A 23,943-nucleotide genomic window follows, 5' to 3' on the forward strand; every position below is an offset into this window, starting at 1 on the left:
GTTCATCAGAAGGACTGATGTTGAAGCTGAAATGCCAATATTTTGGCCACCTTACTCAAACAGCTGACTCATTTGAAAAGACCCTGATGTTGGGAAAGATTGAAGGCAGGAGGAGAAGGGGATGACAGAGGATTAGATGGTATCACCGACTCAATGGACATGAGTTTGAGTAAACTCCAGGAGTTGGTGATGGACAGGGAGGCCTGGCGTGCTGCAGTTCATGGGGTCACAAAGAGTCGGACACAACTGAGTGACTGAACTGATAACTGATACTGTGAATAAATAAGCAGGGTGACAATATACAGCCTTGACATACTCCTTTCCCAATTTTAAACCATTCTGTTGTTCCATGTCTGGTTATAATTGTGTCTTCTTGACCAGCATACAGTTCTCCCAAGAAGGAGGTAATGTGATCAGGTATTCCCATCTGTTTAAGAATTTTCAGGTTTGTTGTGATCCATGCAGTCAAAGGCTTTAGCATAGTCAATGAAGCAGAAGTAGATGTTTTTCTGGAACTCTCTTGCTTTTTCTATGATCCAGCAGATGTTGGCAGTTTAATCTTTGGCTCCTCTGCCTTTTCTAAATCCAACTTGAACATCTGGAAGTTCACATACTGTTAAAGCCTAGCCTGGAGAATTTTGAGCATTACTGGTTCAGCTTGGGAAAGGAGTATGTCAAGGCTGTATATTGTCACCAGCTTATTTAACTTACATGAATAGTGCATCATGTGAAATACTAGGCTGGATGAAGCACAGGCTGGAATCAAGATTGCCAGGAAAAATATCAATAACCTCAGATATGCAAATGACACCACTCTTATGGCAAAAAGCAAAGAGGAACTAAAGAGCTTCTTCCATGAAGGTGAAAGAGGAGAGTGAAAAAGCTGGCTTAAAACTCAACATTCAAAAAACGAAGATCATGGCAAGCGATCCAATCACTTCAAATAGATAGGGAAACAATGGAAACAGTGGCAGATTTTATTTACTTCAGTTCCAAAAGTCGCTGCAGATGGTGACTGTAGCCTGAAATTAAAAGACACTTGCTTCTTGGAAGAAAAGCTATGACGAACCTACACTGTATATTAAAAAGCAGAGACATTACTTTGTCGATAAAGTTCTATATAGTCAAAGCTATGGTTTTACCAGTAGTCATGTATGGATGTGAAAGTTGGACCATAAAGAAGGCTGAGTGCTGAAGAACTGATGCTTTTGAACTGTGATGTTGGAGAAGACTCTTGGGAATCCCTTGGACCGCAAGGAGATGAAACCAGTCAAACCTAAAGGAAATCAGTCCTGAATATTTATTGGAAGGACTGATGCTGAAGATGAAGGGCCAATACTTTGGCCACCCCATGTGAAAAGCTGACTTATTAGAAAAGACCCTGATGCTGGGAAAGATTGAAGGCAGGTGGAGAAGGGGATGACAGAGGATGAGATGGTTTGGATGGCATCACCGACTCAATGGACATGAGTTTGAGCAAGCTCTGGGAGATGGTTAAAAACAAGGAAGCCTTGCATTCTGCAGTCCATGGTGTTGCAAATAGTTGGACACGACTGAGCAACAATTCTGTGGAAGTAGATGAGCAATAGCTAAGTCTCTAGTGCACATCTGCACCTTGACATATTTAAGAAGCTTTCATTTGGAGTAACAAGTGTGATGAAATCATATCAGATCAGAAGCACATGTGGAAGAATTGCTCAGGTTTTGTAACACTTTTCATTTTTTTTTCTGTTTTTGAAAATCCATAATAATTGAACTCTTGTGACTTTGTCATAATTTTTCACGTATCCTGTTGAAAGATTTTCACATCATTCTTGAGCTTGAACTGTTTATGCGAGTATAGTAGACTGGCAATTTCCAGACTCCAGGGCCGCTTTAGTTAGAACGAGTTATTATTGTAATATGGCCCTTTCTGATTTACTCTTTTGGAAGCGCACATTATTATACTTCTTCCATTGCTACCTTCCCATTCATTTTATGTTTCTCCACTTTGGGAGGATTTTAGAATGGAGATAATGATAGAGTGCAACATAAAATCTATCCACTAGATCGCCAGTGACATCACCTCTGTCTGTAGAACAGGAAGGGAAGAGTGATGTTAACCCAGGCTGTGTCTGGAACAGGCATAACATTGGTTCAGGTTTATACACATCAAACACCTTAAGAGTTTAAAATGGAGTAACATTCATGTTTGAAGGGCTTCTCTGGTGGCTCAGTGGTAAAGAACTCGCCTGCCAATGCAGGAGACACAGGTTCAATCCCTGGTTTGGGACCATCCCCTGGAGAAGGAAATGGCAACCGGCTCCATTGTTCTTACCTGAAAAACTCCATGGACAGAGTAGCGTGGCAAGCTATAATCCACTGAGTCACAAACCAGTCAGACACGACTGAGGGCACACACACACATATTCGTGTTTGAAAGCGGCATTTTACCAAAAGTGAGATAATCCTGCCATCTTAAAACTAGTAGATCTTGCCTTAGAAAAGCTCTGCAATCAATTGTTTGAAGAAAGAACATAACATTGAAAGGAAAGAGAACCTGATGCTCACTGTGGCTCTTTCAGTCTCTCCTGTGTTTCCCTATATGGTCTAGGCTCCCTTCTCATTTTAATAGTCCATGGGTTTTAAAAACTTACCAAAGCTATCCCTAGTTTAGTTCTTAATCTATTAAAATCATTTTGATATCAAAACATTTTTGTGGGATATTTCATTTTAAATGCTTTGAAATCAAGACTCTTTAGCAAAGGAAAAAAATCTTAGATTACGTTGCAGGAAATAAGATGACATTACTTCATCTGCCAAATGCAAATTAAATTTTTAAAATGACTTACTCCGAGCAACTGGAAAATAAATGTTCCAAAGATTGTAACCACATCTGTAACATTCATTGATGACTTGGAGGAAGGTTGGGTCACCCTAGTGCTCACTCAGCCATTGCCATCTTCCCAGAAACTAGAGAAGTCGGGCTCCTGGGGGTCACTCTTGCAGCACAATTTCCTGTTTTTCGTTCTGTTGAAAGAGTTTACAGAGAAAGCCAGCTGGCAGGCACGGTGTATGTCTGGGATCAAATGGTGAGGCGAGGAGGAGGGTGAGATAGGGTGCACTGTGGCAGAGAAAGGAGTGGGCAGTAGCAGGGGAGTGAAGGGACATGTAGGGGATATTCTAGTGTTGACTGATTTATTACAAAGTGTTCAAGGAGGTAAACTGTGCTCCTTTTCACAGGAAAGACTTAACAGTTCTCCATGTCCTTCTTTCCTTGGGCTCTTCTCTCTCAAATGTATCTTCCCCACTGCTGCCATTACCTCTACCAAGAGGAAATGTTATTTAGCCGCTAAGTCATGCCCAGCTCTTTTGCAACCCTATGGACTGTGCCCACCAGGCTCCTCCTAAATCAGGCCATTTCCTGTTTAAAATCCTTTAGTGGTTTCACATTGTTGCCTGACAGCAGAAATTGAAAAACTGGCCAACAACCCAAGCTTAGCCTGACGCCTATTGTATACACAGGCAGTTACAAATAATTTTTACACTTTTAAGTGGATAGAAAAATTTTTTTAATAATATTTGATGAGTTGTGAAAATTATGTGAAATTCCAATTGTCGTTGTGTTGTTCTGTTGTTTAGTCAGTAAGTTGTGTCTGACCCTTTTGCAGCCCTGTGAACTATAGCCTACCGACTCTTATGTCCATGGAATTTTCCAGGCAAGAATACCATTTACACAGCACTACATACAATGCTTCACGCCAGGGATGTATCAATGAATAAAATGTGGCCTCACATCGTGAGTTGATAGTGCTAAGGATACAATATAAGGAGACAAGAACACTGGAGTGGGTTGCCATTTCCTACTCCAAGGGATCTTCCCAACCCAGCTTTCAAACCCATGTCTCCAACACTGACAGACGGATTCTTTACCACTGAGCCGCTAGGAAAGCCCAGTTACAGTCTCCATAAACAATGTTATATTAAGCCACGCTCATTCATTTTCATATTAGTTGTGGCCATGTTTGTAGAGTTGAGTCAAAGCCCTATGCTTCTCTAAGCCTAAAGTATTTACTCTCAAATTTTTCAAAAAGGAAAAATTTGTCCTTCCCATAGGATGAAATCTACTGCTTCCTAACTCTCACCTTATTATCCAACAATAACACAGATCTTCCTTGAGCTTATTAGCTGTGCCCTCTGTCTTGAATGGGTTCCCTCTTGGCTGTACTCACCTCAACCAGTGACTAATGGTAGAAGTGAGTACAGTTACTCAGTCTTTAAGACACAACTCTGCCGTGAATTCTTCCAAAAAGGCTTTCCTTTCACCCCACACACAGCAGTCTCCCACCCTTAAGGCTGGATTTTTTTTCCCCCACTCTTCTCATAATCTCTGGGTATAATCCCATCCACGTTCGTGTCTCCTTACATTGTACCCTTAACACTATCAACTCATGATGTGAGGCCACATTTTATTCATTGATACATCCCTGGCATGAAGCATTGTATGTAGCACTAGTAGATAAATGATAATGGTTGCTGACTGATGCATGAATGCCTGCGTCTCCCCATGACAGTAGTTCCTGAAGCTACCAACAAAAGGGCTTTTTGTGTTCCGGTCAAAAGTGATACATTCTAGGGGAATTACTAAATGCCCACCAATTGTGACATTTCATTTTCTTTCCTCAGGATAGCCTCTTAAAATTTGCAGAGTCTATAGCTATAGACCATGATGAGCCTATTTATATTAGTTTCTGCTTTGGGAAAGGATTTGAATTTGCTGTCCCTTTAAACCCAATTCTGAGTACATTCATTGTACCAGGAAAAAAAAAAAATTTAGGACAGAACAGAAATATCATTCAGTGTTTTTAAACCTGTTCAGACTCATAAAATTTCATGTTTCCTTTTGTCACAGAAATAAAAAATCAGGATGAGCATTACTTGCTGACCTGATAATTCTGCTGCTTTCACCAAAGGCACAGTTTTCTTAAATTAAAATCAAATTTTGCCATTGATGACTTCAAATAATAATAACTTGGGGAAAATTCAAACTTGAGTAATTTAATGCCTGAAGGGAGATTTCCTCCAGTGAATGCAATGCATGTTTTATGGAAATATTTAGCCATAAATATCAATGTCTTCATAGTAATAAAATCATTTGCTCTATACTTATGACTAAAATTCAACCTCCTTTTTTTTTGCTTTTTGTTTTTTCCATATTGGAATGGCCTTCATTTAATGTGTTTTAGTTTAAGAATAATTTTATAGTGGGGTAATGGAGAAATAAAAATCTGTTACAAATTATTTTGAAACTTCCTGAGGTAAAATATCCACAGATTTTGTTCATACCTCTGATTTTTTTCCTGTGTTAGCACTTTAGGCCTTGAACAATTCTTATTTCTTTCTTAGTGTCTTCCCTTTTATACAGAGTGAGAAATCCAGTTACTTCACTTATTTAACGTGTTGTGGAAGTTGAATTTCAGTTGGAAACACTGTAAGATTTTCAAACACTATGGAAACCATGTAACTCAGATTGCTACTTGAATCCATGTGGCTTGGACTCAAATCCGGCCAAGACCCACACTTTAAACTGAGATGATACATCTGGTTTCAGGACTTAATGAAACTCAGGTTCTTGATGTCTCACTGCAGAAATAATTCAGTGAGAGACAAAGTGATAGGTAAGAAATGGATTTATTTAGAGATAATACACTTTTCAGACAGAGTATGGGTCATTTCAGAAGACAAGAGCAGCCTCAAAATATGGTGTGGATAGCTTTTATGGACTCGGTAATTTCATAGGCTAATGAGTGGGAAAATTAGAGATACCAAGAGAACATTTCATGCAAAGATGGGCACAATAAAGGACAGAAATGGTATGAACCTAACAAAACAGAAGATATGAAAAATAGGTGGCAAGAATACAATAAAAGAACTATGCAAAAAAAACAAAAACAAAAAACCTAATGACCCAGATAAGCAGGATGGTGTGATCATTCATCGAGAGCCAAATATCATGGAGTGCAAAGTCAAGTGGGTCTTAGGGAGCATCACTACGAACAAAGCTAATGGAGGTGATGGAATTCCAGCTGAGCTATTTCAAATCTTAAAAGATGATGCTATTAAAATGCTGCACTCGACATGTCAGCAAATTTGAAAAACTCAGCAGTGGCCACAGGACTGGAAAATGTCAGTTTTCATTCCAATCCCAAAGAAGAGCAATGCCAAAGAATGTTCAAACTATTGCACAATTGCACTCTTTTCACACGTTATCAAAGTAGTGCTCAAAATCCTCAAAGCCAGGCTTCAACAGTATGTGAACTGAGAAATCCAGACGTTCAAGCTGGATTTAGAAAAGGCAAGGAACCAGAGATCTAATTGCCAACATCTATTGGATCATAGGAAAAGCAAGAGAATTCCAGAAAAACATCTACTTCTGCTTCATTGACTATGCTAAAGCCTTTGACGGCATGGATCACAACAAACTGTGGAAAATTCTGAAAGAACTGAGAATACCGGACTACCTTACCTGCCTCCTGCAAAACCTGTATCCAGGTCAAGAAGCAAGAGTTAGAACCGAACATTAAACAGTGGACTGGTTCAAAATTGGGAAGGGAGTATGTCAAGGCTATATATTGTCACTCTGCTTATTTAACTTATATGCAGAGCACATCATGCAAAATGCCCAGCTGGATGAAGCATATGCTGGAATCAAGATTGCCAGAGAAACCAGCAGTAACCTCAGATATGCAGATGACACCACCCTTATGGCAGAAAGTGAAGAAGAACTAAAGAGCCTCTTGATGAAGATGAAAGAGGACAGTGAAAAAGCTGGCTTAAAGCTCAACATTCAAAAAATGAAGATCATGGCATCTGGTCCCATCACTTCATGGCAAATAGATGGGGAAACAATGAAAACTGTGTCAGAGTTTATTTTCTTGGGCTCCAAAATCACTACAGATGGTGCCTGCAGTCATGAAATTAAAAGATGCTTGCTTCTTGGAAGAAAAGCTATGAAAAAACCTAGACAGCATATTAAAGAGCATAGATGTTATTTTGCTGACAAAGGTCCATCTAGTCGAAGCTGTGGTTTTTCCGGTAGTCATGTATGGATGTGAGAGTTGGACCATAAAGAAGGCTGAGCCCCACAGAATTGATGTTTTTGAACTGTGGTGTTGGAGAAGACTCTTGAGAGTGTCTTGGACTCTAAGGACATCAAACCAATCAATCCTAAAGGAAATCAATCCTAAATATTCATTGGAGAGACTGATGCTGAAGCTGAAGCTCCAATACTTTGGCCACCTAATTTGAAGAGCAGACTCACTGGAAAAGACCCTGGTGGCTGGGAAGGATTGAAGGCCGTAGAAGAAGGGGATGACACAGGATGAGATGGTTGGATGGCATCACCGACTCAATGGACATGAGTTTGAGATAACTCTGGGAGATGGTGAAGGACAGGAAAGCTTGGCATGTTGCAGTCCATGGTGTTGAAAAGAGATGGACACAACTGAGCCACTGAACAACAAATGAGTGGCAGGGTCATTCCAACTATTTTGGGGAAATGGTGGAGATTTCCAGGAATTCGACCACCACCCACTTCTTGATCTTTGATGGTTGGCCTTGGAAAATGGTGCCTCTAGGTGTGTCATTTAGCTTGCTGATGTGTTACAATGAGCATATATTGAGACTTAGGTCTCAGTTCAGTTCAGTAACTCAGTCCTGTCTGACTCTTTGCGACCCCATGGACTGCAGCATGCCAGGCTTCCCTGCTCAAACTCTATGTCCATCGAGTCAGTGATACCATCCAACCATCTCATTCTCTGTCATCCCCTTCTCCTCCTGCCTTCAATCTTTCCCAGCATCAGGGCCTTTTCCAATGAGTCAGTTCTTCACATCAGGTGGCCAAAGTATTGGAGTTTCAGCTTCTACATCAGTCCTCCCAATGAATATTCAGGACTGATTTCCTTTAGGATGGACTGGTTTGATCTCCTTGCAGTCCAAGGGACTCTCAAGAGTCTTCTCCAATACCACAATTCAAAAGCATCAGTTCTTTGACACTCAGCCTTCTTCATAGTCCAACTCTCACATCCATACACGACTACTGGAAAAACCATAGCTTTGACTAGACGGACCTTTATTGGCAAAGTAACATCTCTGCTTTTTAATATACTTTCTAGATTGGTCAATAGCCATTCTTCCAAGGAACAAGTGTCTTTTAATTTCATGGCTGCAGTCACCATCTGCAGTGATTTTGAAGCCCTCCAAAATAAAGTTTCTCATTGTTTCCATGGTTTCCCCATCTATTTGCCATGAAGTGATTGGACCAGATGCCATGACCTTAATTTTCTGAATGTTCAGTTTTAAGACAGCTTTTTCACTCTCCTCTTTCACTTTCATCAGGAGGCTCTTTAGTACTTCTTCACTTTCTGCCATAAGTGTGGTGTCATCTGCATATCTGAAGTTACTGATATTTCTCCCTGCAATATTGATTCTAGCTTGTGCTTCATCCAGCCTGGCATTTCACATGATTTACAGTGCATAGAAGTGAAATAAGCTGGGTGACAGTGTACAGTCTTGACATACTCCTTTCCTGATTTGGAACCAGCCCATTGTTCCATATCTGGTTCTAACTGTTGCTTCTTGACCTGCATACAGATTTCTCAGGAGGCAGGTAAGGTGGTTTGGTATTCCCATCTCTAAGCATTTTCCACAGTTTGTTGTGATCCACACAGTCAAAGGCATTAGCGTGGTCAATGAAACAAAAGTATATATTTTTCTGGAACTCTCTTGCTTGTTCTATGATCCAATAGATGTTGGCAATGTGATCTCTGGTTCCTCTGTCTTTTCTAAATCCAGCTTGAGCATCTGGATTTCTCGGTTTACGTACTGTTGAAGAATTTTGAGCATTACTTTGCTAGCATGTGAGATGAGTGCAATTGTGTGGTAGTTTGATCATTCTTTGCCATTGCCTTTCTTTGAGATTGAAATGAAAACTGAATTTTTCCAGTCCTGTGGCCACTGCTGAGTTTTCCAAATTTGCTGGCATATTGAGTGCAGCACTTTCATGGCATCATCTCTTAGGATTTGAAACAGCTCAACTCGAATTCCATCACCTCCACTATCTTTGTTCGTAGTGATGCTTCCTAAGGCCCACTTGACTTAGGACTCTAGCATGTCTGGTTCTAGGTGAGTGATTGTACCATTGTGGTTATCTGGGTTATGAAGATCTTTTTTGTATAGTTCTTCTGTATATTCTTGCCACCTCTTAATATCTTTTTCTGTTAGGTCCATTGCATTTATGTCCTTTATATAGAGTCCATCTTTGCGTGAAATGTTCCCTTGGTATCTCTAATTTTCTTGAACAGATCTTTAGTCTTTCCCTTTCTCTTGTTTTCCTCTATTTCTTCGCATTGATCTCTGAGGAAGGCTCTTGTCTCTCCTTGCTATTCTTTGAAATTCTGCATTCAGATGGATATATCTTTCCTTTTCTCCTTTGCCTTACCTTTTTTTCTTTTCTCAGCTATTTGTAAGGCCTCCTCAGACAACCATTTTGCCTTTTTGCATTTCTTTTTCATGGGGATAATGTTGATCGCTGCCTCCTGTACAATGTCACGCACCTCTGTCCATAGTTCTTCAGGCACTCTGTCTATCAGATCTAATCCCTTGAATCTATTTCTCACTTCCACTGTATAATCATTAGGGATTTGATTTAGGTCATACCTGAATAGTCTAGCGTTTTTCCCTAGTTTCTTCATTTTAAGTCTGAATTTGACAATAAGGAGTTCATAATCTGAGCCACAGACTTCTTGGACCCGTTTAGTTCTAGTCAGCACTGGACTTAGCTTTCACCATGAGACACAGAGACAACTGAGCAAAGTTTCCCCTTGGCTCAATGAGCAGGAGATTGTGAACAACGGGTTCTGGTCAGTTCACGTTGTGTCCTCGGGCTATGTCATTCTTTCCAGGTTTGTGCCCTGCCCCCTTCCTTCCTATTTCATTATTACTGGTGAATGCTGCAGGACATACAAACCTCTGCCTTCTTTTCATTTTCTTGATCAAATTCATGCTGGACATAGGGCTTGGCTTAGCTGAGCATTGAACTTTGGCTGCTTTATCCCTAAATCAGTGTTCTTTTCCCTCTTAGCCCTCTAGTAAGTATCCACTTCCATAAATTAAAGGCATTTTATATTGCAAATAATCAGACTTGTAGTTTTTGTAGACAGAAACCAGAGAAGATATCATTCGAATTTAAGAACCAAATTTAACTGGCATAAAGTTCCACATTAAACCACGTTGTGGGAAAATAGGTAAACTCCTCCCCCATTTATTTATTTATTTTAAAAGTATTATTCTTTTCTGTCTTATGTACTGGTCTGGCAGAAGGCTGTGGAATGAATGACATGTAGAATAGCGAGAAAAACTACCAACTTCTTGAAATGAACCTATTTCTGACTAGGTCAGCGATCAGCCCTGGGGTCCTGCAAAACTATGGATTTCTATGCTGCTTAAAAAATGGTTGTTCCATCCAAGTGAGAGTAAGGGCAGTACAGTGTATCTTCCCTAGTTTAAGGATGGCACTTTACTTTCCAACACATGTACTATATCTACAGAATACATCTGTAGCTCAATTTTCTCAGTGGATAATTTTTTCTAGAAGGGATGATGCTGGCAAAAGGCTAAAGCAGGGTCCTCTGAGTATTCATAGTAATGTAGACAGGGTTCTTCAAGATCAATTTGACCTTAGGTAAGATTGCGCCTTTACCTATATACACACCATTATAAGGGCTTCCAAAGTGATGCTGATGGTAGAGAACTCTCTGACCAATGCAGAAGACATAAGAGATTCAGATTCAGTCCCTGGGTCCAGAAGCTCCCCTGGAGGAGGACATGGCAACCCACTCCATTATTCTTGCCTGGAGAATTCCCATGGACAGAGGAGCCTGGCGGGCTACAGTCCATGGAGTTGCAAAGAGTCAAATATGACTGACGCAACTAAGCACACCACTCACATCCCTTTTTAATTTATTTGGTAATTTAGGGCAAACCTCACATTTATACAGCTCATCATGGTGAGGCAGTCCTGCCTTAGAAAGCCTTTTCAGAAGTATAAATCTTAAAATCCTGAAGAGGTGGTGAAGCTTTTTCCTCTTGGCAGTAAGTGGGAATGGAGGACAGTTTATGAAGAAGAGTGGTAAAGAAGTCAAGGAGAAAGAAGCTACAAAATAGCAACACTTCACTACAACTTTAGAGAGGAAAAAAAATCATAGCAAGACACACTGGTGGCATTTCCTCATAAAGTTACTTGATTTTTATAGAGGGGATTGCCAGACTCTTTCTAGAAATATAAACTGTTACATTTTTTTTAAGACTGTGAATAATGAAATGTCCCTTTGTGAAAAATGCTGCTCCATTAAATTTGAGAAGTCACAGATTTTGTTATTTTCCAAAACGACTGAGTAAAAGCACTTTGCACTAAATACTTTTAGTGTTATGTGGACTAGGGAAACATTGGCTAGTCCTGAAGCATCTCTGTTGCTGTCTTCCTAGTGAACTAGCCAGGGAATTGGACTCTCCTGGCCTTAGCCTGCCGGCTGGCTCCATATGAAAATAACATTACAAATCTCTTGGCATGTTTTGGAACGTGTAGTTTACTGAGTGATAGGAATTCATAAGAAAAAATGGGCATTTTCTATGGCATTAGCATCTTCATACATGTGAACAAAGAAACAACAGAGTGTGACTCATCATCTAGTTATACAAGGGTTATGCCAAATCCACTACAGTCAGCCCACCTACAGGACAGCACTGCCTGAGGGGAATACAGGATGGAAAAAATAGGATGATGCATTCTGTGCTTTCGATAAACTGGCCTCTAGGTAGGTAAGTGAGAAAGTGGCAGAAAGTGAAGAGGTACTAAGTTCAGCTCAGTTCAGTTCAGTTCAGTTGCTCAGTCGTGTCCGACTCTTTGCTACCACATGAATCGCAGCACGCCAGGCCTCCATGTCCATCACGAACTCCCAGAGTTCACTCAGACTCACGTCCATTGAGTCAGCGATGCCATCCAGCCATCTCATCCTCGGTCGTCCCCTTCTCTTCCTGCCCCCAATCCCTCCCAGCATCAGAGTCTTTTTCAATGAGTCAACTCTTCGCATGAGGTGGCCAAAGTACTGGAGTTTCAGCTTTAGCATCATTCCTTCCAAAGAAATCCCAGGGCTGATCTCCTTCAGAATGGACTGGTTGGATCTCCTTGCAGTCCAAGGGACTCTCAAGAGTCTTCTCCAACACCACGGTTCAAAAGCATCAATTCTTTGGCACTCAGCTTTCTTCACAGTCCAACCCTCACATCCATATATGACTACTGGAAAAACCATAGCCTTGACTAGACGGACCTTAGTCAACAAAGTAATGTCTCTTCTTTTGAATATGCTATCTAGGTTGGTCATAACTTTTCTTCCAAGGAGTAAGTATCTTTTAATTTCATGGCTGCAGTCACCATCTGCAGTGATTTTGGAGCCCCCAGAAATAAAGTCTGACACTATTTCCACTGTTTCCCCATCTATTTCCCATGAAGTGATGGGACCAGATGCCATGATCTTTGTTTTCTGAATATTGAGCTTTAAGCCAACTTTTTCACTTTCCTCTTTCACTTTCATCAAGAGGCATTTTAGTTCCTCCTCACTTTCTGCCATAAGGGTGGTGTCATCTGCATATCTGAGGTTATTGATATTTCTCCTGGCAATCTTGATTCCAGCTTGTGTTTCTTCCAGTCCAAAGTTTCTCATGATGTACTCTGCATATAAGTTAAATCAGCAGGGTGACAATATACAGCCTTGATGTACTCCTTTTCCTATTTGGAACCAGTCTGTTGTTCCATGTCCAGTTCTAACTCTTGCTTCCTGACCTGCATACAGATTTCTCAAGAGGCAAGTCAGGTGGTCTGGTATTCCCATCTCTCTCAGAATTTTCCAAGTTTATTGTGATCCACACAGTCAAAGGCTTGGCATAGTCAATAAAGCAGAAATAGATGTTTTTCTGGAACTCCCTTGCTTTTTCCATGATCCAGTGGATGTTGGCAATTTGATCTCTGTTTCCTCTGCCTTTTCTAAAACCAGCTTGAACATCAGGAAGTTCACGGTTCATGTATTGCTGAAGCCTGGCTTAGAGGATTTTGAGTATTACTCTAGCATTACTTTACTAGCATGTGAGATGAGTGCAATTGTGCGGTAGTGTGAGCATTCTTTGGCATTGCCTTTCTTTGGGATTGGAATGAAAACTGACCTTTTGCAGTCCTGTGGCCACTGCTGAGTTTTCCACGTGTGCTGGCATATTGAGTGCAGCACTTTCACAGCATCATCTTTCAGGATTTGAAATAGCTCAACTGGAATTCCATCACCTCCACTAGCTTTGTTCATAATGATGCTTTCTAAGGCCCACTTAACTTCACATTCCAGAATGTCTGGCTTTAGGTGAGGGATCACACCATCGTGACTATTCGGGTCCTGATGATCTTTTATGTACAGTTCCATGTATTCTTGCCACCTCTTCTTAATATCTTCTGCTTCTGTTAGGTCCAGACCATTTCTGTCCTTTATCAAACCCATCTTTGCATGAAATGTTCCCTTGGTATCTCTAATTTTCTTGAAGAGATCTCTAGTCTTTCCCATTCTGTTCTTTTCCTCTATTTCTTTTCATTGATCGCTGAAGAAGGCTTTCTTGCTATTCTTTGGAACTCTGCATGCAGATGCTTATATCTTTCCTTTTCTCCTTTGCTTTTCACTTCTCTTCTTTTCACAGCTATTTGTAAGGCCTCCCCAGACAGCCATTTTGCTTTTTTGTATTTCTTTTCCATGGGGATGGTCTTGATCCCTGTCTCCTGTACAATGTCATGAACCTCATTCCATAGTTCATCAGGCACTCTATCTATCAGATCTAGGCCCTTAAATCTGTTTCTCACTTCCACTGTACAATAATAAGGGGTTTGATTTAGGTCATACCTGAATGGTCTAGCGGTTTTCCCTACTTTCTTCAATTTAAGTCTGAATTTGGTAATAAGGAGTTCATGATCTGAGCCATAGTCAGCTCCTGGTCTTGTTTTTGTTGACTGTATAGAGCTTCTCCATCTTTGGCTGCAAAGAATATAATCAATCTGATATTGGTGTTGACCATCTGGAGATGTCCATGTGCAGAGTCTTCTCTTGTGTTGTTGGAAGAGGGTGTTTGCTGTGACCAGTGCATTTTCTTGGCAAAACTCTATTAGTCTTTGCCCTGCTTCATTCTGCATTCCAAGGCCAAATTTGCCTGTTACTCCAGGTGTTTCTTGACTTCCTACTTTTGCATTCCAGTCCCCTATAATGAAAAGGACATCTTTTTGGGTGTTAGTTCTAAAAGATCTTGTAGGTCTTCATAGAACCATTCAACTTCAGCTTCTTCAGCATTACTGGTTGGGGCATAGACTTGGATTACCGTGATATTGAATGGTTTGCCTTGGAAATGAACAGAGATCATTCTGTCATTTTTGAGATTGCATCCAAGTACTGCATTTCGGACTCTTTTGTTGACCATGATGGCTACTCCACTTCCTCTGAGGGATTCCTGCCCGCAGTAGTAGATATAATGGTCATTTGAGTTAAATTCACCCATTCCAGTCCATTTTAGTTCGCTGATTCCTAGAATGTCGATGTTCACTCTTGCCATCTCTTGTTTGACCTCTCCCAATTTGCCTTGATTCATGGACCTGACATTCCATGTTCCTATGCAATATTGCTCTTTGCAGCATCGGACCTTGCTTCTATCACCAGTCACATCCACAACTGGGTATTGTTTTTGCTTTGGCTCCATCCCTTCATTCTTTCTGGAGTTATTTCTCCACTGATCTCCAGTAGCATATTGGGCACCTACTGACCTGGGCAGTTCCTCTTTCAGTATCCTATCATTTTGCCTTTTCATACTGTTCATGGGGTTCTCAAGGCAAGAATACTGAAGTGGTTTGCCATTCCCTTCTCCAGTGAAGAGGTACTAAAGAGCCTCTTAAGGGGGAGTAAAAACCTGACTTAAAACTCAACATTCAGGAGACTAAGATCATGGCATCTGATCCCATCACTTCATGGCAAATAGAGAAAAAGTGGAAAAAGTGACAGATTTTATATTCTTGGTCTCTAGAATCACATGAAATTAAAAGACACTTGCTCCTTGGAAGAAAACCTTTGGCAAACCTAGACAGTGTATTAAAAAGCAGAGATGTCACTTTGTTGACAAAGGTTCATATAGTCAAAGCTATGGTTTTTCCAGTAGTCATGTATGGATGTGAGAATTGGACCATAAAGAAGTCTGAGTGCCAAAGAATTGATGCTTTCAGATTGTGCTGGAGAAGACTCTCTAGAGTCTCTTAGACTGCAAGGAGATCCAACAATCAATCCTAAAGGAAATCAACCCTGACTATTCATTGGAATGATTGATGCTAAAGCTGAAGCTCCAATTTTAGCCACCTGATACAAAGAGGCAACTCATTGGAAAAGACCCTGTTGCTGGGAAAGAGCAAAGGCAAAGGGAGAAGGGGGCAGGAAAGGATGAGATGGCTGGATGGTATCATCAACACAACGGACATGAGTTTGAGCAAACTCTGGGAGATAGTGAAGGACAGAGGAGCCTGGCATGCTGCTGTCCATGGGGTCACAAAGAGTCAGACATGACTTAGTGACTGAACAAAAACAATAAAAGTAGTTAAGACATACATCTCAGGAAGAATTTCAATGACTCCACTTTCTTGCAGAAAAGCATAAAAATCATCAGTTTGATATATCTGTTCTGTTTGATTCAGTTCAGTTCTGTCACTCAGTCGTGTCCGACTCTTTGCGACCCCATGAATCGCAGCACGCCAGGCCTCCCTGTCCATCACCAACTCCCGGAGTTCACTCAGACTCACGTCCATCGAGTCAGTGATGCCATCCAGCCATCTCATCCTCTGTTGTCCCCTTCTCCTCCTGCCCCCAAACCCTCCCAGCATCAGGGTCTTTTCCAATGAGTCAACTCTTCGCATGAGGTGGCCAAAGTACTGGAGTTTCAGCTTCAGCATCATTCCTTCCAAAGAAATCCCAGGGCTGATCTCCTTCTGTTTGATTAGCAGTAGTCTTTCACTGAGATGTATACTTGACTGCCAGTATTTTCTAGCAAAAACTTTCATGTACACTGGCTACTCCCTCGCCTCTTCAGAACAATTTCTCAGAGCTACTGAGAGACTGTCTCCCAGGCAGTCATCCTGAGTAAGACCCTGAATAAAGCTTAAACTCACAACTCTATGTTGCGTGTTTTTCTTTAAGTTGACAGACAGTATGGTGCTAACTATCTCTTAAGTTTTTTAAATCTTTAAGATGGTACTCATATTTAGGGAATATTTCAATATTTCTTTTTTTTTTCATTTTACAGTTTGTATTGATTTTATGCCATGTGTAGCAATTTGACAATAACTTTAAACTTCTTGGAAAAGGTTAAAAGTCAAGGTTAACAAGTAGCAAGTTAGTATAACACCAAAATGTTAAGAAAGCCCTAGTAGAATGCAATTCTAGACATTTGTTACAATGGATCAATTTTTCATTAAATTCTTTTTTTTAATATAGTTTTTTATTTTTTAAATTTTAAAATCTTTAATTCTTACATGCTTAATTCTTACATTCTTAATTCAATATTTCAAGTGCCGGCTCTTTAAAACTTTTTTTTTTTTTTACTCAGATTGCCAAGAGAGTAATTTTATTCATAATTTTTGACAAGAAATATCAAAAAGCTGTGCTTGCATGGTCGCACTGACCAGGGAGCTCACATTCCTGCTGATGGTTCTAATAGTATGTAAGAAGACCCAAGTCATTTTTAAAAAGTTTTACTTAAATATGCTTTATTATGAAGTGTTCAGTTTAATCAAGGTGAGTCATGGGGCAGTGAAGAGAATAAGTGATCAGAAGCAGTGGAATGCCAAACATGGTAGATTCCCTGAGTCCAAAGTGGTTTTAGAAATTCAACTAACACATTATCAAGTCATATTACCACTGGCTATGCTTTTGCTTAGGACTGGTTTTTCAATATTATGAAAGAAAGAATTAATTAAGAGTAATATTAAATTAAGAATAATACTGTAATATGAAAACATGGGTCTAAGACCTCTTAACTTACACATGAAACTGATCATATTTTCAGGTAAGTTGTTTTGTAAGTTTTTAAACGTTAAAATGTTGCCAATCAGCATGAAATTCTTTTAACGTGCCTGGAAGCTGATACTGTAGAAACTAAAATTTAAAAATATGTAGTAGATAAGATTAAATCTTTGGGGTAAAGACTATTTCAAAAGAATTTTTTAATAAGGAAAAATGAAAAGGCTCTTTAAATTGATTTTCAAGTTAATTTTTATTACTCATACAATTTTGATTTTCAGTATGCATCTTTCAAATACAGTCTTTTGGGATAAACAAAGGTAGAAATGTTAAGCTAATAAGCAGGAGAACATAGTCATTTTAGTAGATGTGTGGATAGTGTAAATACTTCTACTTTGAAAAAAATCAAATGTGAAAATCTACTTTCTCTTACAAACATTTCTACAGTTCCTCTCTAATTACAATAACTGAGCCTATTTGATATATTTTTTATCCACAGTTTCAATTCATTAATGTATATATGTGTATGCTTGAACCCTAACAGTGTAGCCCTTTCCAATATAAGTGATGAGGCCAAAACATGAGATATATTCAGAAATAAATCGACTAGAACCATGTAGTTTTAAAATTCAAGATACAAGCAGTGTTTAAATCATCTCAATAACAGATATTTCACACACATGCAATTATATTTTTAAACTGAAGATAGAAAGAGGTGCCAAATTAGTGTACTTCAAGAGAATGCTTTTTAATCATGATAGCACAGAACGGTTTCTACCTCTGTGATTGCTACTAGTAGAAAAATGTCTCACAACACATGTGGTATATATTTACAAAGCAGATGGCACTAGCGGTAAAGAAGCTGCCTGCCAATGCAGGAGACGTAAGAGATGTGGGATGGATCCCTGGGTGGGGAAGATCCCCTGGAGGAGGGCATGGCAACCCACTCCAGTATTCTTGGCTGGAGACTCCCCATGGACAGAGGAGCCTGGCAGGCTTCAGTCCATAGGGTCGCACAGAGTCAGACATGACTGAAGCAATTTAGCACAAATGCAAGCTCTTCTCTGAAAAGAGTATTATTTGGAATATAAGACAAACCCATTTTATTTATGTATTATTATTTTGGCTGGTCTGTGCAGCATGTAGGATCTTAGTTCCCAGACCAGGGGTGGAATCCATGCCCCTCATGCCCCTCACAGTGGAAGTGCGGAGTTTCAAACCACTGGACTGCCAGGGAAGTCCCAAACTGATTTTATTTTTGTGAGAACAGTAGTTATCTAGGTTTTCTCAGCAGGAATCAGATGTCAGCATGGCAGCCTTAGCTCAAACATTAGCTTGAGTGTAAGCAGTACAACTTTACTCCTTTTGTGAAAACTGGAGATAAATACCCATATATTTTGTGATGATTTGACAACACACTTTTTTTCAGAATTATATCTGCAACGTATGAGTCCTTGAAACATTGACTTCTAATAAAAATGAGACATTAATTTTCCTGTGAATGAAAAATGTACAACTTTCCTGCCATGTGTTATATTTTCTTTTTTTTTTTTTTGATGTCTAGAATAAATTCAGATAGCTTAATACAATGATTGTTTTGATCAAGTGCATGCAAAGGGGGACCTGTCTGTTTCATGATAATATTTAAGTGTAAAATGTCTGCATCTCTCTATTTTAAGTCTAGTGAAAATTTTAGTGAATAATATAATGTATTCTATATCAGCCTCTGGAACTGAAGTATCTAAAATCTAAGGAATGAAGGAAATAACTGCTAGCATTCATTTATAAAAGAAAACAACAAAATAGGATATGATCTTGTACAAAATTCCTTCTGCTAAATTCTACATATCTTAAAACACTGACATCTAGAATAAATGAACCACCACAAGAATTTTTATGTGGGGATTCCTGAGAATTGCTGACAGATTAACCAATATACCAGGCATTATTTTTTTTAATTCCATAGGAACTCTATAGGAATCCATAATTATATCTTCTAATTTGAGATATAATTCAAATTTCTATGAAGTACTCTACTTTTCTTAATAATTGAACTGCTTAATATCTGGGTGATTCTATTACCAGTAGAACTTACTGTGATTTCTTCAGCTTTTTTTTTTTGTTTGTTTCCAAAAACAGGATTACTTGTATCCTGGCAGTTTTTAAAAAATATTATTCTGTGAGAGAGACGATCATAATAATAAATTCAAGAGTCAAAAAAGTAAAACAAAGCAAAATAACCATATTTAGAAACCTAAGAATGTTTTGAACACTCAAGATGTTTTTATTTTTTAAATATTCTCATACTTGTTTATAATGTAAAGTACTTTGAATTTCTTTGTGTTTAATCCTTTGTGGGTGTGACAGTGAGGAGCAGATATTTACCTGATTGTCTCATGGTCATGCTAACCAGGCATGGGTCATGGAGTTGTCCAAGCAACTGTTTAACTTCCTTTGAACATCCTAATGATGCTTTTCTAAAGAAACATCACTTGTTGCATAGGCTTCTGTGGCATGCTTTCTGTAATTAAACAAATGTTCATGACCTACAGTTGTACAATAACAGACACATCCATCCACCACTTCCTTTAATCCATTAATAGCTTTTTTCCTTCTCATCAGCCCTCACTCATGTAACACATAGCTCAAACCCTGCTGCCCAACAATTCCTCTTGGGCCTTTAATGATACATCTTGTGACACCAATGACCTAATCCACTCTTAAACTTAGTTTGATATTTATATGATGAGCAACAAAAATGAATAATGCATCAAAGATGATTTTACAAATGAGAGAAACTCAGTTCAGAATATCAGAACTGTTAAACATCAAGGAGATTAAATAATCTGATCTTCTCATCTCACAAGTGAGGACATCTGAACCCAGAGTCTATTCCTGTCTCAGGCCCCTGCCTTTAAATAGGTTAAAAATAAATCCTATACCTCCATCTTCTATTCCCCACATATTACACCACTTACCTCAGAAGTCCAACTGAAATGTATAATTGTCTTACTCTCAAATATTTATTTCTTTCTGAGAATGTCTTTGTCTCAATTCCAAAAACCAAATATGAATGTTATCAAATTTTAAAATATATTTCAAAGAAATGCTTAAAATAACACCAAATCCTTTTTATATAATTACTGCTCATACTACCATTGGAAACTTCTCCAATGTTATATTCCTTGCTGTTACCGCTAATAACAGTTAGCATACCATGTTTCATTAATTCCATCCTGGACTAAGGCACATACAAGAACATAGTTAATTTTGTTTTAATTGAGAAGAGTTTAGTTGCCTAAACCTTCCATATTCATGAAATAAATGGAATTTCTGTGTCATGAACACAGGAAATGAGTTCTTCTTTAAAGAAATTGTCTATGCATCTGCAGAGAAGGAAGTGATTTACACTCCAATGTGCATACACACACAGATAAATGACCTATGAGAACAAGCCAAGATCAAAAGTGAATCTAAACTATTAGAAAAGTGGAAAACACTGCAAAGAAACATAAAAAATAAAAAAAATCTAGGTGGCATACGACCAGTTCTGCTAACTTCATGTTTGACGTCTCCATCCCCTCGGGTGTGGGTTATAGTTGCAGTTGGTTGTGGAGAGACAATAATCAGACCTGGTCTCCATGGACATTATTTCAGAATCGTTTCTGGAAGGCTGCCTGTAATATGCATGTAGTGCCTGTGAACCATACTGGGAGCTGGGCATACTATAATTGGGTGGGGATGCAACATTATATTCTTGCTTTGCAAATGAGCCCACACTGCTCTTCTGGGTTTGAGGGACATAGGACAGTCTTGCATTCCATTCCTCAGACTGCCCTGGAAGCACCTTTCTACGAGCTGCTGAGACCACATTTGCCGCAATGGATTCCTGAATGTTTCTGGGTCTGAAGGCCTCATCCACTAAGCCAAGGGGAGACTTGGCAGCTGCTTCCCAAGGAGTCAGTCTTTTCTTTGCTTCCTCGAGCCCGTCAGTTGGTTTGCTAGCGTAGCTGTACGCAGGCTGGTATAACCAAGGAGATGTTGCAGAGATGGCAGGTGGGACTGGTCTTCCAGGAAGAGAAAGAGAGCGTCCAGTCTGCTAGAAATAATGAAAATGTTAATATATCTCATTCATTTTGGTTTATGCTGACTGGCTGCTAGTCCAAAGCATTCTCCACACCATTACTAAGCACTATAAAGATCAACAAATCCCCACAATGCTTATAATTAAAGCCAAAATAGGCTGCCTCTGCCTAGCGTAGGATTAGTGCTGGTCTGGGACTTGACCTTCCTTTAGGACCTCCTTGCTCTGCTTTTCTGAACCCATAGCTCCAATTGCTACCGTCTTTCTTAGGCATCACCACCATTGCAAGCACCCTGTTATCACTGGGGCCACCCTTACTTCTGTCTACCCTCTTCATATTCATATCTACATCCACAGCCCACCCTCATTCTAGTCCTGTTTTTCTAACACCAAATAAGCATAAATATATAAATAACTCTGGAAACAGACCATGTTCTACTGGTCTTTGTACTTTTTCCAAGTGACTTTTAATATTTTGTCTTACTTTTATCTTATTTAATATTTTCCGTTTGATGGAGCAGATGACAGTTTTCCAGCCAAGTTCTGTTTATATATTGGTGAAGACCACGTGGATCTTTATTTCCTGAGTGTAGTATATTGCCTGTGTCTCTGAAGGAAACAGTTCAGCCACTTGTTTCATTTGTGCTTTGGTTCCTTTTATGCATATGGAGAAGGCACTGGCACCCCGCTCCAGTACTCTTGCCTGGAAAATCCCACGGACGGAGGAGCCTGGTGGGCTTCCGTCTATGGGGTCGCACAGAGTCGGACACGACTGAAGCGACTTAGCAGCAGCAGCAGCAGCATATTACATCCCTTATTTCTTTGAGAGTATGTGTCCCTGAAACATTCCCTTGTGTATGCTAAATATTCAGTTTGTCTAATATCATGAAATACAACTCTGTGAAAGCTTTTACTCATTCTCTATTTCCAAGGACCTTGAAGTCTGGTTATACACATTACTTCCTTATACATTCCCATTTGCTTGAGACTGTTAGGAAAACTCCTGGCAAAAAGTAGCAAAGACACACTTAAGAGAAATGAATCAACTTGGGAGTATCATAACATTGTGTTTCTTGAACAAAAAGCATTTCCATGCTTTAAAATGTGTTCAAATTTCATAAATGGCTTCAATATATTTTCTTTCTATATCAAGTTCTTAAATTTAAAATGAATAGCAACACCTAGACTTGGACAAAATATCTGATTAAAATGTTTGGAGTTTTTGTTGCTGTTGTTCTATTAGGCACACAAAGGTAGGTGGTTCATTGTTGTTTTGCATATAAAGAATAAGAGAGTCAATATAATGGATCTTGATTCTGTCTTTTTAATCATTGAAGCTTTAATAATAATGGAGAATTCCCTGGCAGTCTAGTGGTTAGGACTTGGTGCTTTCACTGTGAGGGCCCGGGTTTTATCCCTGGTCGGGGAACTAAGATCTCACAAGCCACAAGGCATACCCCCACCCCACCGCCTCCCCCCCAAAACAACTCCTAGCAAAAACTTGTTTTCATTAATCTCCTTCTCTTAATTTAGATCTAATAAGTTACTATTTAAGGATTTGGTTTCTATTCCACATTATTAATGCATTTGTTTCATTCATTTAACAAAAATTTTATTGAATTCCTAATATTTCTAGGCATTTTCCTGTGAGCTCAAGATACAAAGATGCTTCAGATAAAGTCCATGTCCTCAGGAAGCACACAATCCAGTAGTGTTTTTAGCTCTGCAGTTGTGAATTAGTCAGTCAGAGATCAGTTTAGAGAAGAGACTCATTACCTGTTTTGACAGGACCAATAGATAATACGTTAAGAAGTATTAACATTCAGCATGATAAGGGCTTCCCAGGTAGCATTAGTAGTAAGGAACACACCTGCCAAAGCAGGAAACGTTAAGAGTCACAGGTTTGATCCCTGGGTTGGGAAGATTCCCTAGAGAAGGCCATGGCAACCCACTCCAGTATTCTTGCCTGGAGAATCCCATGGACAGAGGAGCCTGGTGAACTACAGTCCGTCGGGTCACAAGAGTCGACACGACTGAGCAACTAACACACACATACCCAACCTTCCATACGATAAAGAGAAATTAGCTCTCATCTCCCATAAACATGTCTATGTCTCCCTTTGTCCTTATCTCTGGAAGAAAGAGAACATTGATCTAGAGAGTTGCTGGGGCATTTTTCACATTCCAGATGATACCTATTTTCCATCAGATATAGCAGCTTCTTTAATCAGATCTTTAAAATAATAGAGACTTAAAGGATGGCAATAAAAGGATCCAAGTCTTCACAGAAATATAGGAGAAGTTCCTGAACATACATAAGGGTTACTACCATCACTGGCTAATAACTAGAAAAAGAAATAATTATCAATATATTTGGAAGTATGAGGTACAATGTGAATGCATGCAGCTCAGTGACAGGGCATGCGAAACACTGGAGGAAAGAGAGAAAGTTATTTTCTGGTCTTCTTCTGCCCACTTAGTCACAAAATCTTCAGAAGAATGGAATCTTAACAGAAATGCAAAAGTTTAAAACACTGTTGAATGATATTCTAATAACAAAGACATCAGGGATTGTTCTTCAGGTAAGACAAAAACATAAATCCGTTGAATGTGGAGGAAAAGAGCAAAACTTTGAAGTATAATATTGAAAGAGTAACTCAGAGTTTTCTGAAGAGAAACTTAAAATAACACTGAGTTTACAAAACAAAGAATCTTGTAGAATGGACATATGCTAAGTATAGCAGC

General features: G+C 39.3%; 1 protein-coding gene across 2 annotated transcripts in view; it reads right to left on the reverse strand.

The window, feature by feature from the left end:
- Positions 1-17,348: 17,348 nt before the first annotated feature.
- Positions 17,349-23,943, reverse strand: part of SYNPO2 (synaptopodin 2) — a 205,707-nt gene continuing 199,112 nt past the window's right edge. Inside the window, exon 5 of one of the 2 annotated variants that reach the window (XM_012179415.4) lies at positions 17,349-21,210. In XM_012179415.4, the coding sequence (XP_012034805.3) occupies positions 20,674-21,210 (537 nt within the window). In that variant the 3' untranslated portion in view covers positions 17,349-20,673. Of the gene's footprint in view, positions 21,214-23,943 lie in introns of both variants that reach the window. The other variant, XM_004009590.5, reaches the window with a different exon arrangement.

Source organism: Ovis aries, chromosome 6 (genome assembly GCF_016772045.2).
Source record: "Ovis aries strain OAR_USU_Benz2616 breed Rambouillet chromosome 6, ARS-UI_Ramb_v3.0, whole genome shotgun sequence".
Lineage (NCBI taxonomy): Eukaryota > Metazoa > Chordata > Mammalia > Artiodactyla > Bovidae > Ovis > Ovis aries.